Source organism: Aquila chrysaetos, chromosome 17, assembly GCF_900496995.4.
Source record: "Aquila chrysaetos chrysaetos chromosome 17, bAquChr1.4, whole genome shotgun sequence".
In the NCBI taxonomy this organism is placed as follows: Eukaryota; Metazoa; Chordata; class Aves; order Accipitriformes; family Accipitridae; genus Aquila; species Aquila chrysaetos.
In genome coordinates this window covers 13,215,567-13,233,322 of record NC_044020.1, presented here as the reverse complement: position 1 = coordinate 13,233,322, position 17,756 = coordinate 13,215,567, and the positions used below count along the sequence as shown (strand labels likewise).

The following is a 17,756-nucleotide window of genomic DNA, read 5'->3' as shown; positions in this document are numbered from 1 at the left end:
TGGGGTTGTTCAGCGGGTTGTTTTTTTTTTGTAGGAGACCGCCTAATTCCCTTTTCTCACCCCTCCCTGCTCCCCATTCTCCTGCGGTAATTAACGGCCCCCCACCGGGCACACGCCGCCGTAGCTTCCCTCGCCCACCGGCTCGCTCCCGGCCCTGCCCCTTGCGCCTCACGGCGTAACCCGCCAGGCCTCCCGCCGGGCAGCCGGAGAAGGGCGACATCTTCCCGCCCTCCCTCCCCAGGCGCTGAGCCCCAGAGGCGGCGGGAAGCCGCGGCAGCCACCGCCCCGCCGCCGGCAGCGCCCTGTCGGCCCCGCCGCCTCCCCTCGCCCGCCCCCGGAGCCGCCGCCGGCGGCGCCGAGGGCCTCGGCCGGGGCAACAGCGGCACCTGGCGGGCGCCGGCTATCGCTGGCCCCGGATCGCGGCGTGGCTGGCGGGGCGCGCCTCCGGGCGCCCGGGCTGCTGAGTATGGCGTCTTTCGTGCCGCGGGAGGTCTGGCCCTCGGCGGCTCGCGTCGGCCCGGCCCGGCTGCCGGGGGGAGCGCTCGGTGAGCCCGTCCCGGGGGTCGGTCGCTGACCCGCACCTGCCGGAGGGGCGAGGCACGGGCCGGCGCGCCCGTGCTTCGGTAGCGAGGGAGGCCTCGCAAAGGGCCCCAGAGTCCCCGGGGCGAGGGGTGCTCCGCGAGCGGCCTAGCGCTGGCACGTTTCGGCCCCCCGGGGGTCCCCGGGCTCCCTCTGCCGCCGCAGGTGAAGGCCCAGGTGATGAGATGCAGGTGATGCGCCCAGCCCCAGGAGTCCCACTGCGTTGCCCCGAGGAGGGCTACTGCCCCTCCACACCTTGTACAAAGGCTGCCCTGGGTTTTCTCCTGGCAGGAAATTCCTGACACAGAAGGACAAGGAAAGTATCTTCACCATGGACCACTTCCCTCTGTGGTACCGCCGGGCAGCCGAGCATCCCCCCGGGAGCTTCATCTACAGCATTGTCTCAGAAGACGATTCAGGTAACCCCAGCCTGAACACCAGAGGAGAGGGGAAGAGAAAGCTTTTCACATCTTGCATCCCACACCATGCTCGTCCCGATCCCTTTATCGCTGCCTCCTGCCTAATGGGAAGTGCTGAGACCTGGTCTCTAGGCATTATTGTCACACCAGTGTAGAGGCGGAGGGGTCATGGCCAAGATACTGCACACAGCGGAAAGACAAAGCTACAAGCTGTGGGGAAGGCAGTCAGGGCTGCGTAACATAAGGTTGCGGAGGAGGCAAAGGACACATGGGAATGCAGGGCCTGGGTGGACCGAAGGATTTAGGGAGGCAGGAGGTGGGGAACCACAAGGTAATTGTGGGGCTGGAGAATACGTGAACCATGAGAAAGGGAAGGCAAAGGTATCACAGAAAGAATTAGACACTTAGGTGTGACCAGGCCTGGGAGGGAACATCATCAGGAGAACTGGATGAAAGTAACAGCTAGGACTGATGAGGGATCAGCAGGCACTCAGTCAGGAAGTCTAAGTTTAGAGGGTGTCATTTTCTTCCATCACCACTTCCCATAACAGGAAAGGATGGGTTTGTTATGGAAGATGGTAGAGGAAAAGGGAGCGTATTTCCATAGCTTCCTCTTGATGAGGGTGTCTCGTTGGTCTCCTGTCCCATCATACTACTAGACTATGGCACCTCTTGCCCAGCTAAGGAGCTCAAACACAAGAGGTAAGTAAGAAGTGGCTTTTCAGGGTCTCTTGCTTAGGGTGTTGGTTCCTGTGAGTTTGCAGGGCCAGCCAGGACCTCCTCAAAGGCTGGAAGAGAGCAGAAGAGCCTAGAAAGAAAAAATCAAAACAAAATACTCATGTGAGACTCCTACACAGAAGGCAGAAATCCCCTCTGTGCTTCTCCCTGGCCCCTAGCACTCAATCTCTGTCACAGAGCTCAGCGCTTTAGCTGTTAAAGCTTTTTGTGGCGCAGTGGTGGGAGGCTGGTGGGTGGGAAAGCAAGTAGCAAAGAGGAGAAAACCAGACTGGGAGGCAAGAGATGAACCAGGATGTAAAGGGAGAGGGGTGGAAAGATAAAATACTTGAAACCTTCCACAAAAGACTCTCTCTGCCCAGCACCCTTACATCTCACTTAAAAGGCAAGTGTGGAGAGAGGGGGGAGGCATGGCAGGAGGGACCTTTTACTCCCCTGATGGCATTCACTCTTTGAAATAGAGCGTGGGTTAGAAAACCAGGCAGTGACACCCTGTGGGGCTTCCTAGGACAGCCATTACCCAGGCCACAGTAGTCAATGCTGGCTTGAACATTGGGGTAGTGGCTTGATGTGGCTTTTTTAGAAGTCACAGGTAGTTTTGCATGGATAAAGACAGAAGACAAGCAGCTGCCACTGTTTTTTGTATTATATGGCTGTTGGTCAGAAGCTTCAATCAAGTCCAGGACCTCATTCACCTGGAAACCCTACAGACACATTGTAAGAATTAGTACCTGGCCCTGAAGACCTTATGCTCTAAACTGTAAGGGAGATGAGCAGCTGGGCTTAGAGAGACTGTGATCCGTGAGATCACACAGTATGCCTGTGAAGAGCCAGGAAATAATCCTCAGTGCTTCTGAGCCACAGTGCTTCACTGTCAGAGCAGAGTCCAGGCCCTTTCTTGACATCTGATGAAGCAGGGGTGCCCCACCTTTTTGCCAGAGCAGACTACCCAGTTTCTTATGAAATTCTTGATGAGTAGATGCTGAAGTCCCCCCTTCATGCTTTCCACATGACCCAGTACATGCCCACTCTGTGACAAGGGGTTTTCATGGCAGATGTACTTGTCATCACATAAGAGAGAAGACCCCGAAGACCTCCCTGTTGGGGAAGAAACCAGCAGGGAATGGCTGCAGGTCATCAGAATAATTAATCCAGGGCGCCTCCTTCCAGTGTCCAAAAGTCCCAGAGAGAAGAAGACAGCAGGGAAAGCTCTGCAAGTCAAGTAGAACTGTTCTTGCAGCCCAGAACTCTCATGCATTGGGTGTTTGGGTTTTTTTGGTTTGTCCCTTTTTTCTAGGTATTTTAATAATCTAGGTAAGCAAAAGTGTATTTTGCTTACTTGTCCCATCCTAGGGAGAGCAAGAAATTTGGGGTTCACCATAAAAGCAGGATTAGACTCAAGGCATGTGAGCATAAGTTGTCTGGGTATTTGTTTCACAAGGTCTTTACTATTTCTGGCATCCTTGAGCAAGTTAATCTGGCTTCAGTCCAAAAAAAATGAGTAAGACACTCCAGGCTAAACTGTGGTAGACGGAATCATGCTCAGGACACTCTGGGTACCAACAAGAATGATGAAGGCAGAAATGGCAAGCAGTAACAAATGCTGGAGCTCTTGGGAAGGAAAGAATCCCTGACCCATCTGTCTGAGCAAGAGATTTCCATACAGCACGCAAGGAGGGAATCAGTTGCAGGCTAAATCGATCATGCTGACCTTCAAACTGTCCCCTGGCAGTTCCAAAAGAGGTGCCCCAGCTGAAGCTAATCTAATCGCTTTAAAAAAACCACAGAAATGGAATCTGTCACATGGAGAATTACAGTCTGAAACAACTGCACTAACAAAGAGAGGGGAGGTGGGGTTCAGTTGCTTAAACCTATATAGCCATGCTATTTTAAACGCCCTGTGGGAGCTGAGATCTGCACGGGGCTGGCAGATGTGACACAGGACCTACAGGATGCTTAAAGCAGCAGCAAAAGGATAATCGGGAGACCCTGGGGCATAACAGAGTTTATGCAGCAAGGTCCCAGAAGACTTTGTATCTAAAATGGAGTGCACCCTGGAAGTGCTGTGTCTGTCTCTCCAGTTTGTAGTGCTGGCCTGGCTTGGGTAACAGACTTAGGTGTAAGTCTGTCCTTTGCTGTGCGACAGTCCGTGTCCTGCTTCTCCTCTGTCTACAGAATTTAGCTGGTGCATGGAGCAGAGCAGCTTTCTGGCCTAAGAGAAGCTCTACATGTCCAAAATGGGGGAGGCCAGCCCTTTACATTTTATGCTGAGGATGCTACTTTTATCATGGGCCATTATCTGGAAGAAAAAAAAAAATCTACTCATAACCCCTTAGGTTGCTTATGTGTCTTGAAAGATGCAGTCCTCCAAACTCTTGAATGTTTCAGGGTTGAGGCTTATGTACACACTGACCTGGATGTGAAAGTGTATGAGCAAGCTGCTCCTGCTGCGTTTTACTCCTCTCTGGTGGTAAGCTAACCAAGCCTGCTGTATTTGTGTCTTGACAGAGGGAGGTGGCCTACCAAAAGTGGTGACAGTGAGCACGGCTGTGGCTGTATCTGTGGATGGGAAGATGGGTATTGCTGCAGGTAGGACATTCTGGTTTCTCTTTTTATCTTGAATGAAATGGTTGCATCTTGTATTGAGAGTGGGAGCTTAGAGCTGTTAGCTTGTCATTCAAGGGAAATGACGGGAGCCACAATAGCTTGTGATGTTGAAAACTAGGCTAAGCAGAATATTAGGACAGGTACTGAATGGCTGATAGGCTTTTGAAAGGGAAACTGGCTGTTTGAATGGGAGCTTCCCATCTTCAATGCTGGTGAATTTGTGGATTGAGACTATTTCTCTGGAGCATGAGTAGGTTGAGAAGTCCATACAGGTTTTAAACTGTTTGCAGGAGACACTTTTGGTTTTGGAAGAACAGAACATTCATGCATCTCCATCATTATCTCAGCTGAAAAATAACTTTTGCTGGTGGGATAGGCTTGTTGCTAGATTTCCAAATCAGACGTATAGATTGCCAAACTTATCTTTGTATCTGAGCTTTAAACCCCTTTTGGCAGACCTTCACTAGATTCTGCATCTACTTTTGGAAAATTCGTAAAGCACTTTATTTCCAACAGAACCCCAAAGCTTTTGAAGCTTTACCATTTTCTGCAGCAATTGCTTCAGCCTTTATGGAAGTACAGTAAACTCAGAAGTCAAACAGAGCAGCCATTTAATGAAACAAAGCAACTTTAATCAATAATGCTGGCATCATATCCAGCTTAAATTCTCTGTGTAGGAGTATTGGGGTAAGAGAAGATATAGCTCAGTGGAATTTTTTTTAGACCTGGAAGCATTGACTAAGGGAAAAGATTGTTGGAACAGGTAATGCAGTAATTATCACCAGAAACATGCCGAGTTGCAAAGCTGCTTGTGAAAGAATGGTTAGTGTTAATGGAGTCCTGTATGGTGGAAGGAATGACTGAGTAGAATAGATACCAAACAATGACTTTGTTACAGGAGTATCCAGTAGAAAGAAGGCCATATAGTTACCTTCAGATCAGAGAGTCAGCCATTGCTTTTGCCTAGGCTGGGTAGGATACCATGAATGGTCTTCAATACTACTAGTCAGTAAAACTATGGCAGTTTAACTTCATCTGATGAAGCGTTCCTTAATTTCCAAGCTTTCAGTAAGTCCCAGTTGAGCATGGTACTCTTTAATTATCTTCTGGGCATTGAGAAAGTACTTACAAGCTGAAGGGGGGGTGATATGAAGTAGCACTTTTCACTAATATAGCACCATTTCAAGCCCAAAGCCAGAAAATTATTATGAAGTCTGTCCAGAGACCACTGTGAAATAGAGATGGTTTCAGTAAAGTTCATGTTAAGTGCGTGCTTGGGTCATAGAAACTGCTCTTGAAACTGATACTAGCTGGCATAGTTATGAATATACCCAGCAGAGAATGAAATAGCATTGAAAGTGTACCCAGGGTCTCTGTGCAGCACTGGAGCATTTTTCTAAGCATGAATTTGGGAGGAGGAAAAACATTTTTTTTAAAAAAGATTGTTTTCATGTTTCTTTTCCTTCCCTTTCCCATTCCATGAGTTAGAGCAGAGGCACACAAGCAGTTCATCAGGCACTCAGCATAAATACAAGAAAGGAAACTTCTGGGTGGAAGAGCTGGAGCAAGAAAAAGTGGCAGGAAGATCTGCCCCTGACAGAGCCATTTCTCTGCTGTCAGCAGCGCTTTTCACAACCCCTGTGGAGATTTCCACCCCCTCAGTTATGCTGAATGCTGAATCGACTGTCAGTGTGGACTCGCTGTGAAGGGGCAGGATCCTCTGCAGAGGGAAGAGGAGGGTGGAGAAGGCAGCAGAGGATAGGGAAAGAAATCATGTTAAAACAATAACAATAAGGTAAAAATTCTGTCATATGTGGAAATGATACAGAACAAACCAGTTTCCTCACTGGTAACCACAGAAGTTGAGACACAGAAATGAATACTCAATTGCTTTTGTTCCTTAAAGGTACCACAGTCCCTGTCACTAGCCCGCACATTAGGTGACCTGACCAAAAGCATCTTCTGCTTACTTCCACACGTGGTACATACTGCTGGGTGTTCTTCATTCCCCATTTCTTACGCACCGATGAAAACTACCCATATTTCTTCCAAAGTATGGGCTGCATGACAGCACTGAGGGAAATAATTTCTCCCAAAGAGTCCAACGTCCTTTAGGCCCTCGGCTGTAGCCCCCATTGACTTCAGTGGGAGTGCAAGGGTTTGCCAAGGTATGTCCCATCTGCTGGCTTGGGCATAAGTTTACACTACCTTTTGGGGGGTTTCAGGGAGCAAAAAGGTACTATGTCTGTATTACCATTTACTTTTTTTCCAGTAGTGACTAGGTTCATCATCTAAATCTTTCATACCAGTAGTAATTTTAAAAAAAAAGGGGGGGGGGGAGATAATTGTGTTCACACTACCTGTTCCAATACTATTTGATCTTGAGGATAGCAGCTTTGAGAGTAAGGATGTAGGTCTCTCTTCATCTCCCCTCACACTAATCATCCTGAGTGGCTAGGACCTGATTCTAGGGGACTTCACCCCACAGCAGAGGCTGCAGCACAAATGATGCTGGGCAGTGCTGCAATACCATCCTGGGTACCGGAGAGAGGTGAAGGAAGGGGAGTGAGTGGAGACACAGCAAGAGGCAATCCGAGCAGAATGGGATGCAGACTGTTGTTGTTATTGTTGTTATTCTGATGGCGTCAGCCCTCAGTGGGATTGATACCGTGTTCATTTAGAGTTAGGATACTACCAGATGTTTAGTACCCAGCAATGGTTCCCAGAAAGCCAAATATCTGGGTAGGCTTGTAGTTTCTGCATAAATGCAGACACAGTTCTGTAAAAGGGGAACAACAGAGACTTTTTAAGTGCCCCTATAAAGGTGCATGTGGTATGAACTGGCCTGTCATTCTGCCACTGATCGTTACTGTCACTTGTTAGACTTGACAGTGCTTGGGGGGGATTTGTAAGCGCTCTGAAATGTTCGCTATGCATGCAGTGAAAAATTAAGCTCTAGGATTTACAGCCATGCCTGTGGGAAGGGAGCACCCCGAGTGGCCCCGTGGAGAGGACGCCAATGACAGGGAGCATTGGGCCCCTTTTCTTCTGGCAGCTGAATGGCAGTCCCCAGCCAAGGCAGAGAAAGGCGAACTGGTAAAATCAAATGTCCAGGAAGATGACACAGGCCTGGATGCTGTCAGGGCATGAGGGAGCAGTCAGCTGGGATTAGAGACCGGCCTAAGGCTGGAGGGCTGAGGGCAGGAATGAAGGGGAGTACAATGGCCTCCTTCCTCCCATTTCAGTCTGGCTTAGCTCAGTAGGGAATCCCAGAATGGGCTTGGGGGCAGTCCGAGATGCTCCTCTCACTGTTAGATATGCTGCTCCACACAAGGACAGGTGGGGAGGTAGCCAAATTTAAGAGGGAAAAGTGGTGTCCTCTGCCCTGCCCTACCCGCTCCCCTTCTCACCCATCCCTCTCCTTCCCCCGTGGGCCAAGCCCCTGTACCTGGGGTGCAAGGGGGACACGTACCTGCAGGTCTTTCAGAGGACATGGTGGAGCCAAGGCAAGGTCCACTTGTGCAAGCTGAGTTAGTGTGGTCTCTCTGGTGGGAAGCCACACAGGCAGACCTACCCCTGGCTTGGCTATACCTGTTTCTTTGAATTAATAATATCTACCTGCTATATTGTGCTTTGGCAGTTCAAAGCACTATGCAAACATTAAGTAATGCCTGGATGATTAATTATAATTAATTAGAAGGCAGCTATTCTCCTGGGATGTCAGTCCAGTACCTTTCACGCACACTAACTTTGTTGGAAATGAAAAATAAGGAATTGTGATGGCACTCTCCCCAAGCCAAGTCCTGCCCCAGATAGCACTGTCATCTGCTCCCTCCCATGAGTCAGTAGCCTGGGGCTTTCTGGTCCTCAGGGGGTGCGCAGCAGAAATCACATGTAGTTGCTGACAGAAGCTTTTAGTGATTTAAAGCCCCAGTGAAACTGCTGGAATCTGTGCAGGAGTTTAGCTGTCACTTCAGGCTGTGTATGACGTCTCTTTCATTGCCTGACCTTCTTGCTGTTCAAGTTATGTGGTTGTCAGTTGGCTGCCAGTCCCAATAGGGGCAGGTAGGGGTTTCTTCCCATTATGTTCCTTGCCATGGTTGTCGTGTCTCGGGGATGGGAGACAGCTGATACCAACAAAGCATGAGGCATGCACAGGCTCCATGGTGCCCAATAAAACAAATCCAAATGGGCACTTGGGAGATGCAGGTTTATTTTATATGGTACCTCTCTTCTCTGTTTATATTCAGAGTTACTGTTAGTTCTTATCTGCAGTGATTGGACCACAGTGAAATCGTTATCCCATGATGACAACATGGGATATACAGATGTATTTGGGGAGAGTCCTAGGCAAGCTTAGAGAAGGGTGAGAGAAAAGAAATAGTGTCTCTATTTTACAGAGAGGGTTTGGGGACACTGAGTTATTAAGGCCAGTATTTTCAGAAGAGCTCTGTACTCACAGCAGGAGCAGATTTTCAAAAAAGCTTAGATTTTTTTTCAAAAGTATTTGAAATCAATCAGTCTGAAAAATAGATAACGGGAAGTAATTTTGCCATTATACCGCTTGTTAAAATACAGCCTCTATCAGTCTGACGGAAGCTCTCCATTTGAAAAGCGATTACAGGCCAGCTCAATGTCTCTCCATCCTCTTCCTTGGTCCCCAATTTTGGCTACCTGCTGTCTGTTACCAGTGAGCAAAGAGAGGACATGCAGGTGGATTTCTCAGCAGTTCTGTTGCTGTGGCATCTTTTCAAACTAATCTACACACAATTCTGTATTCCTACAGTTTTGTTGCTTGGGTGGATAAGACATTTTAACCTCCTCTCTAAAAAGTGACAGTTGCACCTGTAGAAGCTGCTAAAATGCATGGAAATAAGCTACAAAAGCATAAGCACCTTTTACATGGGAGTAACTGCATTCAAGCTGGAGAATTAAAATGATTTCACTAGACTGGCTCAGGAACCAGTATAACATTACCCATACAAAACCTGAGAGCAGCTGATCTCTTGAATGTGTGCTGCGGTATTCAGAAGGAATGCTGCCCCTCTTTTAATGCTGGAGGTTGTGCCAACATTGTCCCAGTGCAGGGACTTCTGTGAGGTCCCAAGGCATGACCCAGGTGCCTTTATGGAAATGCATCAAGTGGTAGCACGGGTAGAAAGAAGGAAGAATCAACTCATTTTCAGCCCATCACCTGCTATGTCTGGTTTCTGCCTGATGCCATTCCCTCCTGGCAATCCCCGAAGCCCAAGCAGTTTCTCAGGCATCCCTTTGATCTGACAAAAAGAGAGACATCTGAAGGGGCCATGCCTTGGAGCTCAGTCGTAAAAAGTGTTAGGGGCACTCAGTAAGGCAGAAATGCTAATGATTTTAGTACTAAGAGCAGCCATGCCTTCTCTACCTCTCAGGACATCTCTCTGGAGGCCGTTCAGTAAGTAAACATTTGGCTGGCCTAAGGGTTCAGCCAATACTCCACAGGCCAGGGTATCAACATTACACAGTGGCATTGGTGTGCCAAAACCAGTGTCTTTTGCACCCTTCATCTGTCCCTCTGCCTGCCTGGCATCCATTGCATTCTACTTTACATTCTGAGCCTTGGGGGAGAGACCTGTAAGTATAAAGGCTGCTTTTTGGGGTGTTTCTGGGGCAGACGCAAACTGTTCTGAGCCAGACAAAAGTGAGGTGGTTGCCTTATTTTGCACTGCCTCTGATCTTAGAAACTCTGCCTTTCACCAAGATTTGGTATCAGTGCTGGGGCCACATGGTTCCCTGTTCAGAGCTGGTTATCCTCCAGCCAGGTCAGTGAACAGGCAGAAAGAGCAAGCATCTGCCTGCAAAACTCCATATAGATGTCTCCATGCATAGACAGTAACTGGTGACAAGGGGGTCAAATAAGTTTATTTTATCCTCAAAAGAATGCTAAAAATAGGTATGTGAGACATCTTACATAGCATTCTGCCCACTCTGGCTGGACATCAGCAATTTCCTTTTCTTCCAAGGTGTATCTGCTCTCTGCGTAGGCTGTAAGATCTTCAGCACAGGGATCGTGCCTCCTCCCTGTGTGTGTGGACATTACCTATTGCCTTGGGGATAAGCCTTTGGCTGGGGGAAAAGCAAAGACAATAGCCAATTCTGTAGAATAAATATTTCCTTGTAGCCTCAGCTGAGTGCCAGAGTTTGCACGCTGCACCACTTACCAGGAGAAAAACATTAAGTGAATCAGCCCACGTTTCCTTAGCCCATGTGGGCATTGCTTTGCCCAGCACAGAGCCCCCAAAATGGGTGGGTGCCTGTGCCCACACTCTGCCCTCACCAGCTGTTTCAGGGTATTTTCTCAATGGGATACCATAACAACTTGTGAGCAATAGGATTTCTCTTGTGGGGTCTGGTCAGGCATCTCTGGGACATCCCCAGTCCTGGAGCCTGTTCCAGGCTGGAGCTCCAGCCCAGGAGCCTGTTCTTGCCTGTGTGTATCAGAAACTTCTAGCCTAAGGTTATCCATCACTGCTGCCTCTGTAGCTACTCTGATTGCCATGGTTGTCACGCTTGAAGGGAAAAGAGCCCTTGACACTGGCTCAGGAGAGGCTTGCATATAGCTGGATTTTTTAGATTGGCACCCGGCGCCTTTGCCGTGTTCCCTTTGCTTGCAAATTATTTGATATCATTTTAATTCTGAGCCGAATTAGAGCAGTGTGCGGGTTGTCATGGCAACCATTTCCTTGTGCCTTTTGGTCTGACTCATTGCAGACAATTACTCTCGCGCTCCAGGATTCACAGATGTGATAGGAGAAGAATCATGTGCTGGGCTTTCAACTTTTTTTTTGCTTTTAATTTCCTTCCCAGCCTCTCTTGCATTAACTCCTACCTAGCCAGCATCAGCAGGGACCTGAATCTCTGCCCAGGACCGCATGGGCCCTTGGGACAGCTTTGTATGTGGAGTGTGTGTAGATGTACAATGTGAGAGGGGATTTGTGCATATGTGTGTGTATTTGCATACACAGTTTCTCTGCAGTGCGTTGTGTGGCTGAGATACCTGTCTGTGTGTGTAACTAGGGGCGTGCACAGATGCATATACTCACAGAGCGATTTGCACTTATTCCTGTCTGTGATGGAATGTTTTCTGCGTATGCACACAGGTATGTACGTGAATAATCTGTGTGAACATGGAAGTGTACCCAGAGTGTAGAGTCTGTCAATATGCACTGTGTATTCAGGGGGACTGACAAACTTCAAGGGTCATGAATTGGCCAGGACCTTCCATTCAGAGCTGTGTGAAGATCCACAGACTGCCAAACAAGTGGCATTAATACCTCTGACCAAGTAGGGTGCAAACCTAAATCTTGTGTGATTGCAAGGCCAGTGCATTGCCTCTCTTATGTGTGTCCCCCCACAACAGCCTGCATCTATGCATCTAAATTACATAGAGGAAAGCAGTGCTGTCCATGCAAGGACCATAGCCTTCACATAGGTATAATTGATGTCATGACCTGTGTTAGGACCTGTAGTTCAGCAGAGGAGCAAAGTCATGTGAGAAGATGCTGAAAGCGATTGCTGAAGCAGTCTGTAGGTGTAGGGATGAGGGGGTAAATATTACAGCAGAGGAGATTATACAAAATGTCTTGTGAGATGGTTTGCCTTAAATTCAGCCAAGGCTGAATTCCCGAGTTCCTCTTCTCCTGCCCTACCTATCCACTTAAGGCGCAAATCTCCTTGTCATAAGGCTATGTAATGGGACTCCTACTACCAGCCCTTTCCCCACATAAGACCTTTGCTTCTCCTCCTTTCCCTCATTGGGATACCCAAGTCCATTCATAAGACCATAGGATAATTCTGTTTGGAAGGCACCTCAGGAGGTCTCTAGACAGCCTCCTGCTCAAAGCAGGGTCAGCTATGAGTTCAGACCAGTTTGCTTAGAGTTTTATTGCAATAATATTCCCAGAAATATTCCTTGTTCCTCCCTAATGATCATATGCTGTGCTCTCACTGTTTGTACCATGCAGAGGCTGTACTGATAGCCATTATTCTCTTTTTCTCTCCCTATCCTTGCTCTGCATGAGAACCATCAGCAAATCTTCATGTGGAGGTGCTGGACGCAGGGTAGTTTGCCGTGGGTATGGGCCCACTGTTGGGTGGCGAGGCACAGAGGGTGTGAGAGGAAAGGAGATTTGAAAGGTGGCCATCCTGCTTCTGCCTGCAGAAGAGCTTGGCTGGGAGCCCTTGCCTGGAAGCCCTGGGAAGCATCAGTCTTTCCCAAGGCAGTGGGAAGGCAGGGTAGAGATGTTGTGTGTGGGAGATAGGCAAGATGTGGACATCTCTTCTTGCCCAGGCAGAGCGTGTGGAGGGGTGGTCTGCTGCTGGCTCTTGGCACTGCTTTCACAGGCAGCAGGGCAAAGTCTGGAGTGTGGAGAGGGAGTATTTCAACTTTCAGGGACGCTGTGGAGCCCACATTACTGGGAGGAGTCAGTACATGGCAATGCCTGATTCTGTTGCCCTCCATCTGTCTGCCACCACAGGCAACTGCTTAGGCTCCTTAAGCTGGCACTGCAGAGAGCCTACGTAGAATGGAAAAAGAACAGACAGCAAAGAAAGCTGTGTCTTAGAGGTCAGGAAATGTAGGGATAAAATGAGGATTGCTTACAAATCAAGCTGAGTTAGACCTTCCAAAGGAGATTAAAACAAACAGCAAAAGATTCTTCAGCTATTTGGAAAAAAAAAAGAGAATAAGAAGTGAGGCCACTTCTGAGCAGTAAGAGTGAAGTCAAGATCAAAGAGACTATAGTCTGAGCCAAAACCAAAGAGGACTCTGTGCCCAAGTTATTTATATGGACGGCAATGTTGTCCTTGGGGAAAGAAACAAGCTGACTACTGGGAATAAGCAGCTCAAGCTGCTTAGTGCACTCACAGTGCTGGGTCTGGGAGCTCTGCGGCCTCAGGAGAGCTGGCATGTGAAAACACAGGCTTATAGCAAGGATTTTTTTTCAACTCTACCCTCAGTGGTGACTCCATGTAGACTGGAAAAGTGAAAATTCAGCAGTTAGGGTTAAGGAAGGGGGAGAAATAAATTTGTCAGTCTCAGACCTGTAAGTGTGACCTCTGTAATGTTTGTAGCACTTTAGAGGAGATCTTGAAGGAAAGTATAGTTATTACCAAGCAGTTAGGGGGAAAGGGAGTCAGGCAATATAAGTTTGTCAATGCCAGATCATACCAGACTAACCCAATAGCTTTCTTTCAGATGGTTGTTTTCCTGGAAGGCAAAAGAAAATTCAAAGGTCTCATCTCTGTATTTCAGTAAAGCACTTGATACAATGCCACATAAGAAACAACTAGTTAAACTGGAGGAGATCAGGAAAGGCAGGGGCGTTGTAAGGGGCAGGGAGGTAGAAGTCAGTCTGGGAAGATGGCAGCAGCAAGATCACCTCTCAAAGTCTAGCAAAAGGTTACTTGTAGCACTCCCCCGTGGTCAGCCATGGGATTTGCTAACAGCCAGTAGTCTTTGCTAACATTAACCTGAGACCCTGACTCAGATAGCAATAGGTAGTGAGGCAGTGTCCTGATGATTCAACACTAGAAGGCATTGCTAGTACAGGGAAGGACCAGGATATTGTAGAGAAAACCTTATCTGACCTTGGCAGGAGTACCAGAAACAGAATGAATTTCAGTAGTACGACAGACAAGGTCATATGCTTGAGAACTAATATTAGAAATCTTCTGTAAGCTGGGAACTCTGTGAGATCTGGTGGAGAGCACAGCAATCAGGACTTGAGGCAGCCCTTGTCTTCTGGAAACTGTTGGGACCATTTTGCCAAGTCTCAGTGAGGATCCTCAGTGTAGGCTGTATTGCCCCCTGATGCCCACATAAAATTCAGGGAACCTTTGTCATCCACCAAGTTCCATCCTGAGATCCTTGCTGAAAGGCAGCCAGGTAGACTCAGTGGTAAACACATCCTGAGAAAGCTCAGGAGAAAAATGCTGAGAACTTCTGTATTAAGTGATGGTAGGATGATGGCAAGAGATAGTGTGATGCAGTTGTGGATGAAGCAAATGTTGTCCTAGAATGTACCTGGAGAGTTGTTCCCACTGGGGATGGGGATGCATTGGTGCTCCTACCGAAAGCCCTGTGAGTCCTCTCCTCTAGTTTGTGTTACAGTTTTGGCCAAAGGAATACAGGCTGAGACAGGTACAGACAGGACAGAAAGACGATGAGAGGAAAGGGAAGCGTGACTTCATGAGAGGAGCCTGGGAGAACCCAGCTTGTTTAACAACATGCAACCAAGGCTGAAGCGGATAGGATTGCTGTAATAAATGCATCTTGGAGGAAACATTTAAACTAAAGCACATGGCTTGTATGAAGACAGTGTAATATAGATAGGCCATGAAAATATTTAGGGTGGAAAACTAGAAGAGGATTTCTAGCCATTAGGCTAATGCAGCTTTAGCCAGAACCTGAGGTAAAAAGACAAACGAGTTTAAGCTGGAGCTTGAAAAGGTCTGTAAGAAGGTGGTGGTGCCTTGAATAGAAAGAGGTGAGACTCTGCTAGCCTGCAGTCCCTTCTCCATCACCAGGGAACAGCTGAAGTCCCTTGTATCACCATGCCACAGTACAATTACCAGCAAGCGAGCCGTGGGGCAGTCACTCAGGGCACTCCCTGTTCACCACGGCACTCCCTTGGGGTACAAGGCTGGGCCTTTTTACCATATAATTCACACACTCTATGATTTTAGTCATGACTGAATAAAAAATATGCCTGCTAGTGCAGCTGAAAGCCCCAGCATAGCACCTGGAAGGCCAGAAGTTAGGGCTGACCTAAACCCCTCTTTCAGCCTTTGACAGTGTGGTGGTTTCTCTTGATTGATTTGGGTTTTGCAAAGTAAAGAAGAGCGAGCAGAGAAGCCCCTGCTTATGATAACAAGCCTTTAAAAAGCAGATGGGAATGTGGGGGCTGGTGTGTTTTGTGGCAGCTGACAAGTGACAGTTGAGGAGATCAGAGAAGGGAGAATCTGAAAAGCAGCTGGTCAGAGGCAGTTGCTGAGAAGGGGATGATCAGTCACAAGAGGATGAAAATAAAGGGGAGAGAGAAAGAATAACTGGGGGAATCAAAGACATTTATGTCCAGTGGGAGAGATGTGAAAGATAACCATATGAGACCATGAGTGGATGAGAAAGTGGAGACTGCTAGAAGAGGACTATCAGTTTAAATAAAGGGCTAGATTTTTCTCTTGCCAAGAATTGCATAAATCTGGAGACTCTTGTTTAAAATCCAGTGAATTTCTACTACTATAAAGGTGGTTATGAGTGGGATCAGAACAGTTTCCCATAACCAGGCTCCCTCAGAATGTCTTGTAGGATCTTGCCCTAGGGTTTCCATATGCCTCCATCTTTAAAGTAGGAAAAATGCTCACACAGCCTAGCCAGTGTGTTGTGAGACATGGTTGGTGGGGAGGTGTAGGAAAAGGTGATATTTACTATTGTATGGCAGTAGTCGGGTAATATCTGTAATACAGAGCACAGATTTTGATGGATGAGGAGCATACTCTTAAAAGGAGGAGGGAAAACAGGAAAGAGTGCGACAAAAGGCTACAGTATTGCTCCAGAGGTGGGAAAATGCTTTACAGCAAAAGACTTAATGAACTCAATTTGCTTATCTTACCAAAAAGAAGACGGAGAGATTATTTTATTAGAGTATAAAGTACCTTCACAGGGAGAGATACTGGTTATTGAATGTTTGGTTTTTTAATCTAGGGGAGAGAAGCATAACAAAAATCCTGTGACAGGAAACCAAACGGATTCAAATGAGATATTAAGCGTGAATGCTAACAGTGAGCATGAATAGTTATTGTAGTAAGGCACCAAGGGAAAAGGGGGGTTTTCATCTCTTGAATATTTTTTAAATCAAAGGTAGATGCCTTTCTGGAAGATTCACCTTAGCTGCATGTAAACACTCACTGTTGGACTTTCTACAGGATAACTTCTCTATTTTCTGTTTCATAAGCTAAACAGATTGAGCTCTTTAAGCCTTTCACAGCAAGGCATTTTCTGCCACCCTCAAATAATATTTGTGGTTCTTTTCCACACACTTTCCAAGTAGCGTGCGATACGCAGAAGGTCAGACTGGATGATCTAAAGTCCCTTCTGGCCTTTATACTCTCTGAATCTCTGCCTCTGTGAATTCATTAATGTTTCCAAGCTCCCAAAGAGCTGCCAAAGGCAAGCACTATAGAAATGCAAAGCATTGTTGTTACTCTGGATATTTCCCTTGAGCTTTATGCAGAGCTGGTTGAATATCTCAGTATATCGTCTGTGCATATTTCCTCAAATGAAATACCTGCATTTGTCACTTGTTTGGTGCCCTTTATGAGTTGATTTTCTGCAGCTGTTCTAACAAACAAGTTTATTCCCAAGTTAGGACACAAAAAAAGCAAATGTGAAGGGCCAAATCTCAACCTGGAGCCCCAAGCAAATAGTGGCATGTTGTTGTACTGGCCCAGAAGCTCCACGAAAGGCAGAGTTATTCTTAGCTTTGCTTTCTCCTTGGCTCCAGGTGCCCTGCACATGGCCTCTGCCTGGCTGCAGCACAGTGCCACTGTGGGAAGGAGAGGTCTAGCCCCTGTTGGTTGCTTCTCTCCCACCCTCTAAAGGGAGAAAAGCTGTGATGATGCTGCCTTGTCCCCAGATTTCCAGGGCTGCTACTGATGTGGAGAGCTCCCCAAAATGACACAGGAAATCTTTATTTACTTGCACTCCATTCTGTAACCATACTTGTCAGGGAATGCTTATTCTTTTGTATGTATTGCACAGTATTCTCAGAGGGAAGGCTTTCTGGTACTCAGAAATCCCATGCTAGGACTTGCACTTATCTAATCAGAGAATAGAAGCTGACCCTCTGACCTGTGCTTCCAATCAGTGCTAGCAAACACTGTTCAAGCCAGCATAGCAAGCTGCCGATGAACAAGATACTGAGGAGGAGTTCTAATTTATATATTTTACATGTTTTATATATACATATACATAATTACATGTTTATATATATGGTGTTATGTGTGTGTGTGAGCAGATATGTATGCAGGACAAATACATTTGCCAATATCAAATAATCAAATAATAATCAGATTATAATAATCAAATTGCAGAAAATCACAGCCTGCTCCCAGATAATTCATGAACTGAAAAAGCCTAGAGTCATTGGATGAGTGTGTTGGCTTTGGTTTTTTTCTGCTTTACATTTCTGGTATTATATGAATTGCTTAGTAGTATCTGTGTGCACTTCTCTACCTACATGGCAAAATTAGATTAAACTATGTGTCATAGACACCATACTGTTAAACAATAATGGTGATTCTCTTGCGGCACATACCTTTTGAGCAGAACAGATGCCTCAGCTGTTATTGGATTAAGAATATCTGGGTTCTGCTCCTGGT

General features: G+C 47.1%; 1 protein-coding gene across 6 annotated transcripts in view; it reads left to right on the top strand.

The window, feature by feature from the left end:
* CACNA2D4 (calcium voltage-gated channel auxiliary subunit alpha2delta 4) overlaps window positions 1-17,756 on the top strand; it is a 131,261-nt gene that overhangs the window by 58,876 nt on the left and 54,629 nt on the right. For 5 of the 6 annotated variants that reach the window (XM_030040134.2, XM_030040132.2, XM_030040133.2 and 2 more), the window contains 2 exons: window positions 871-998; window positions 4,242-4,322. In XM_030040134.2, the coding sequence (XP_029895994.1) occupies window positions 871-998; window positions 4,242-4,322 (209 nt within the window). Of the gene's footprint in view, window positions 1-870; window positions 999-4,241; window positions 4,323-5,828; window positions 6,062-17,756 lie in introns of those variants that run through there. The other variant, XM_030040138.1, reaches the window with a different exon arrangement.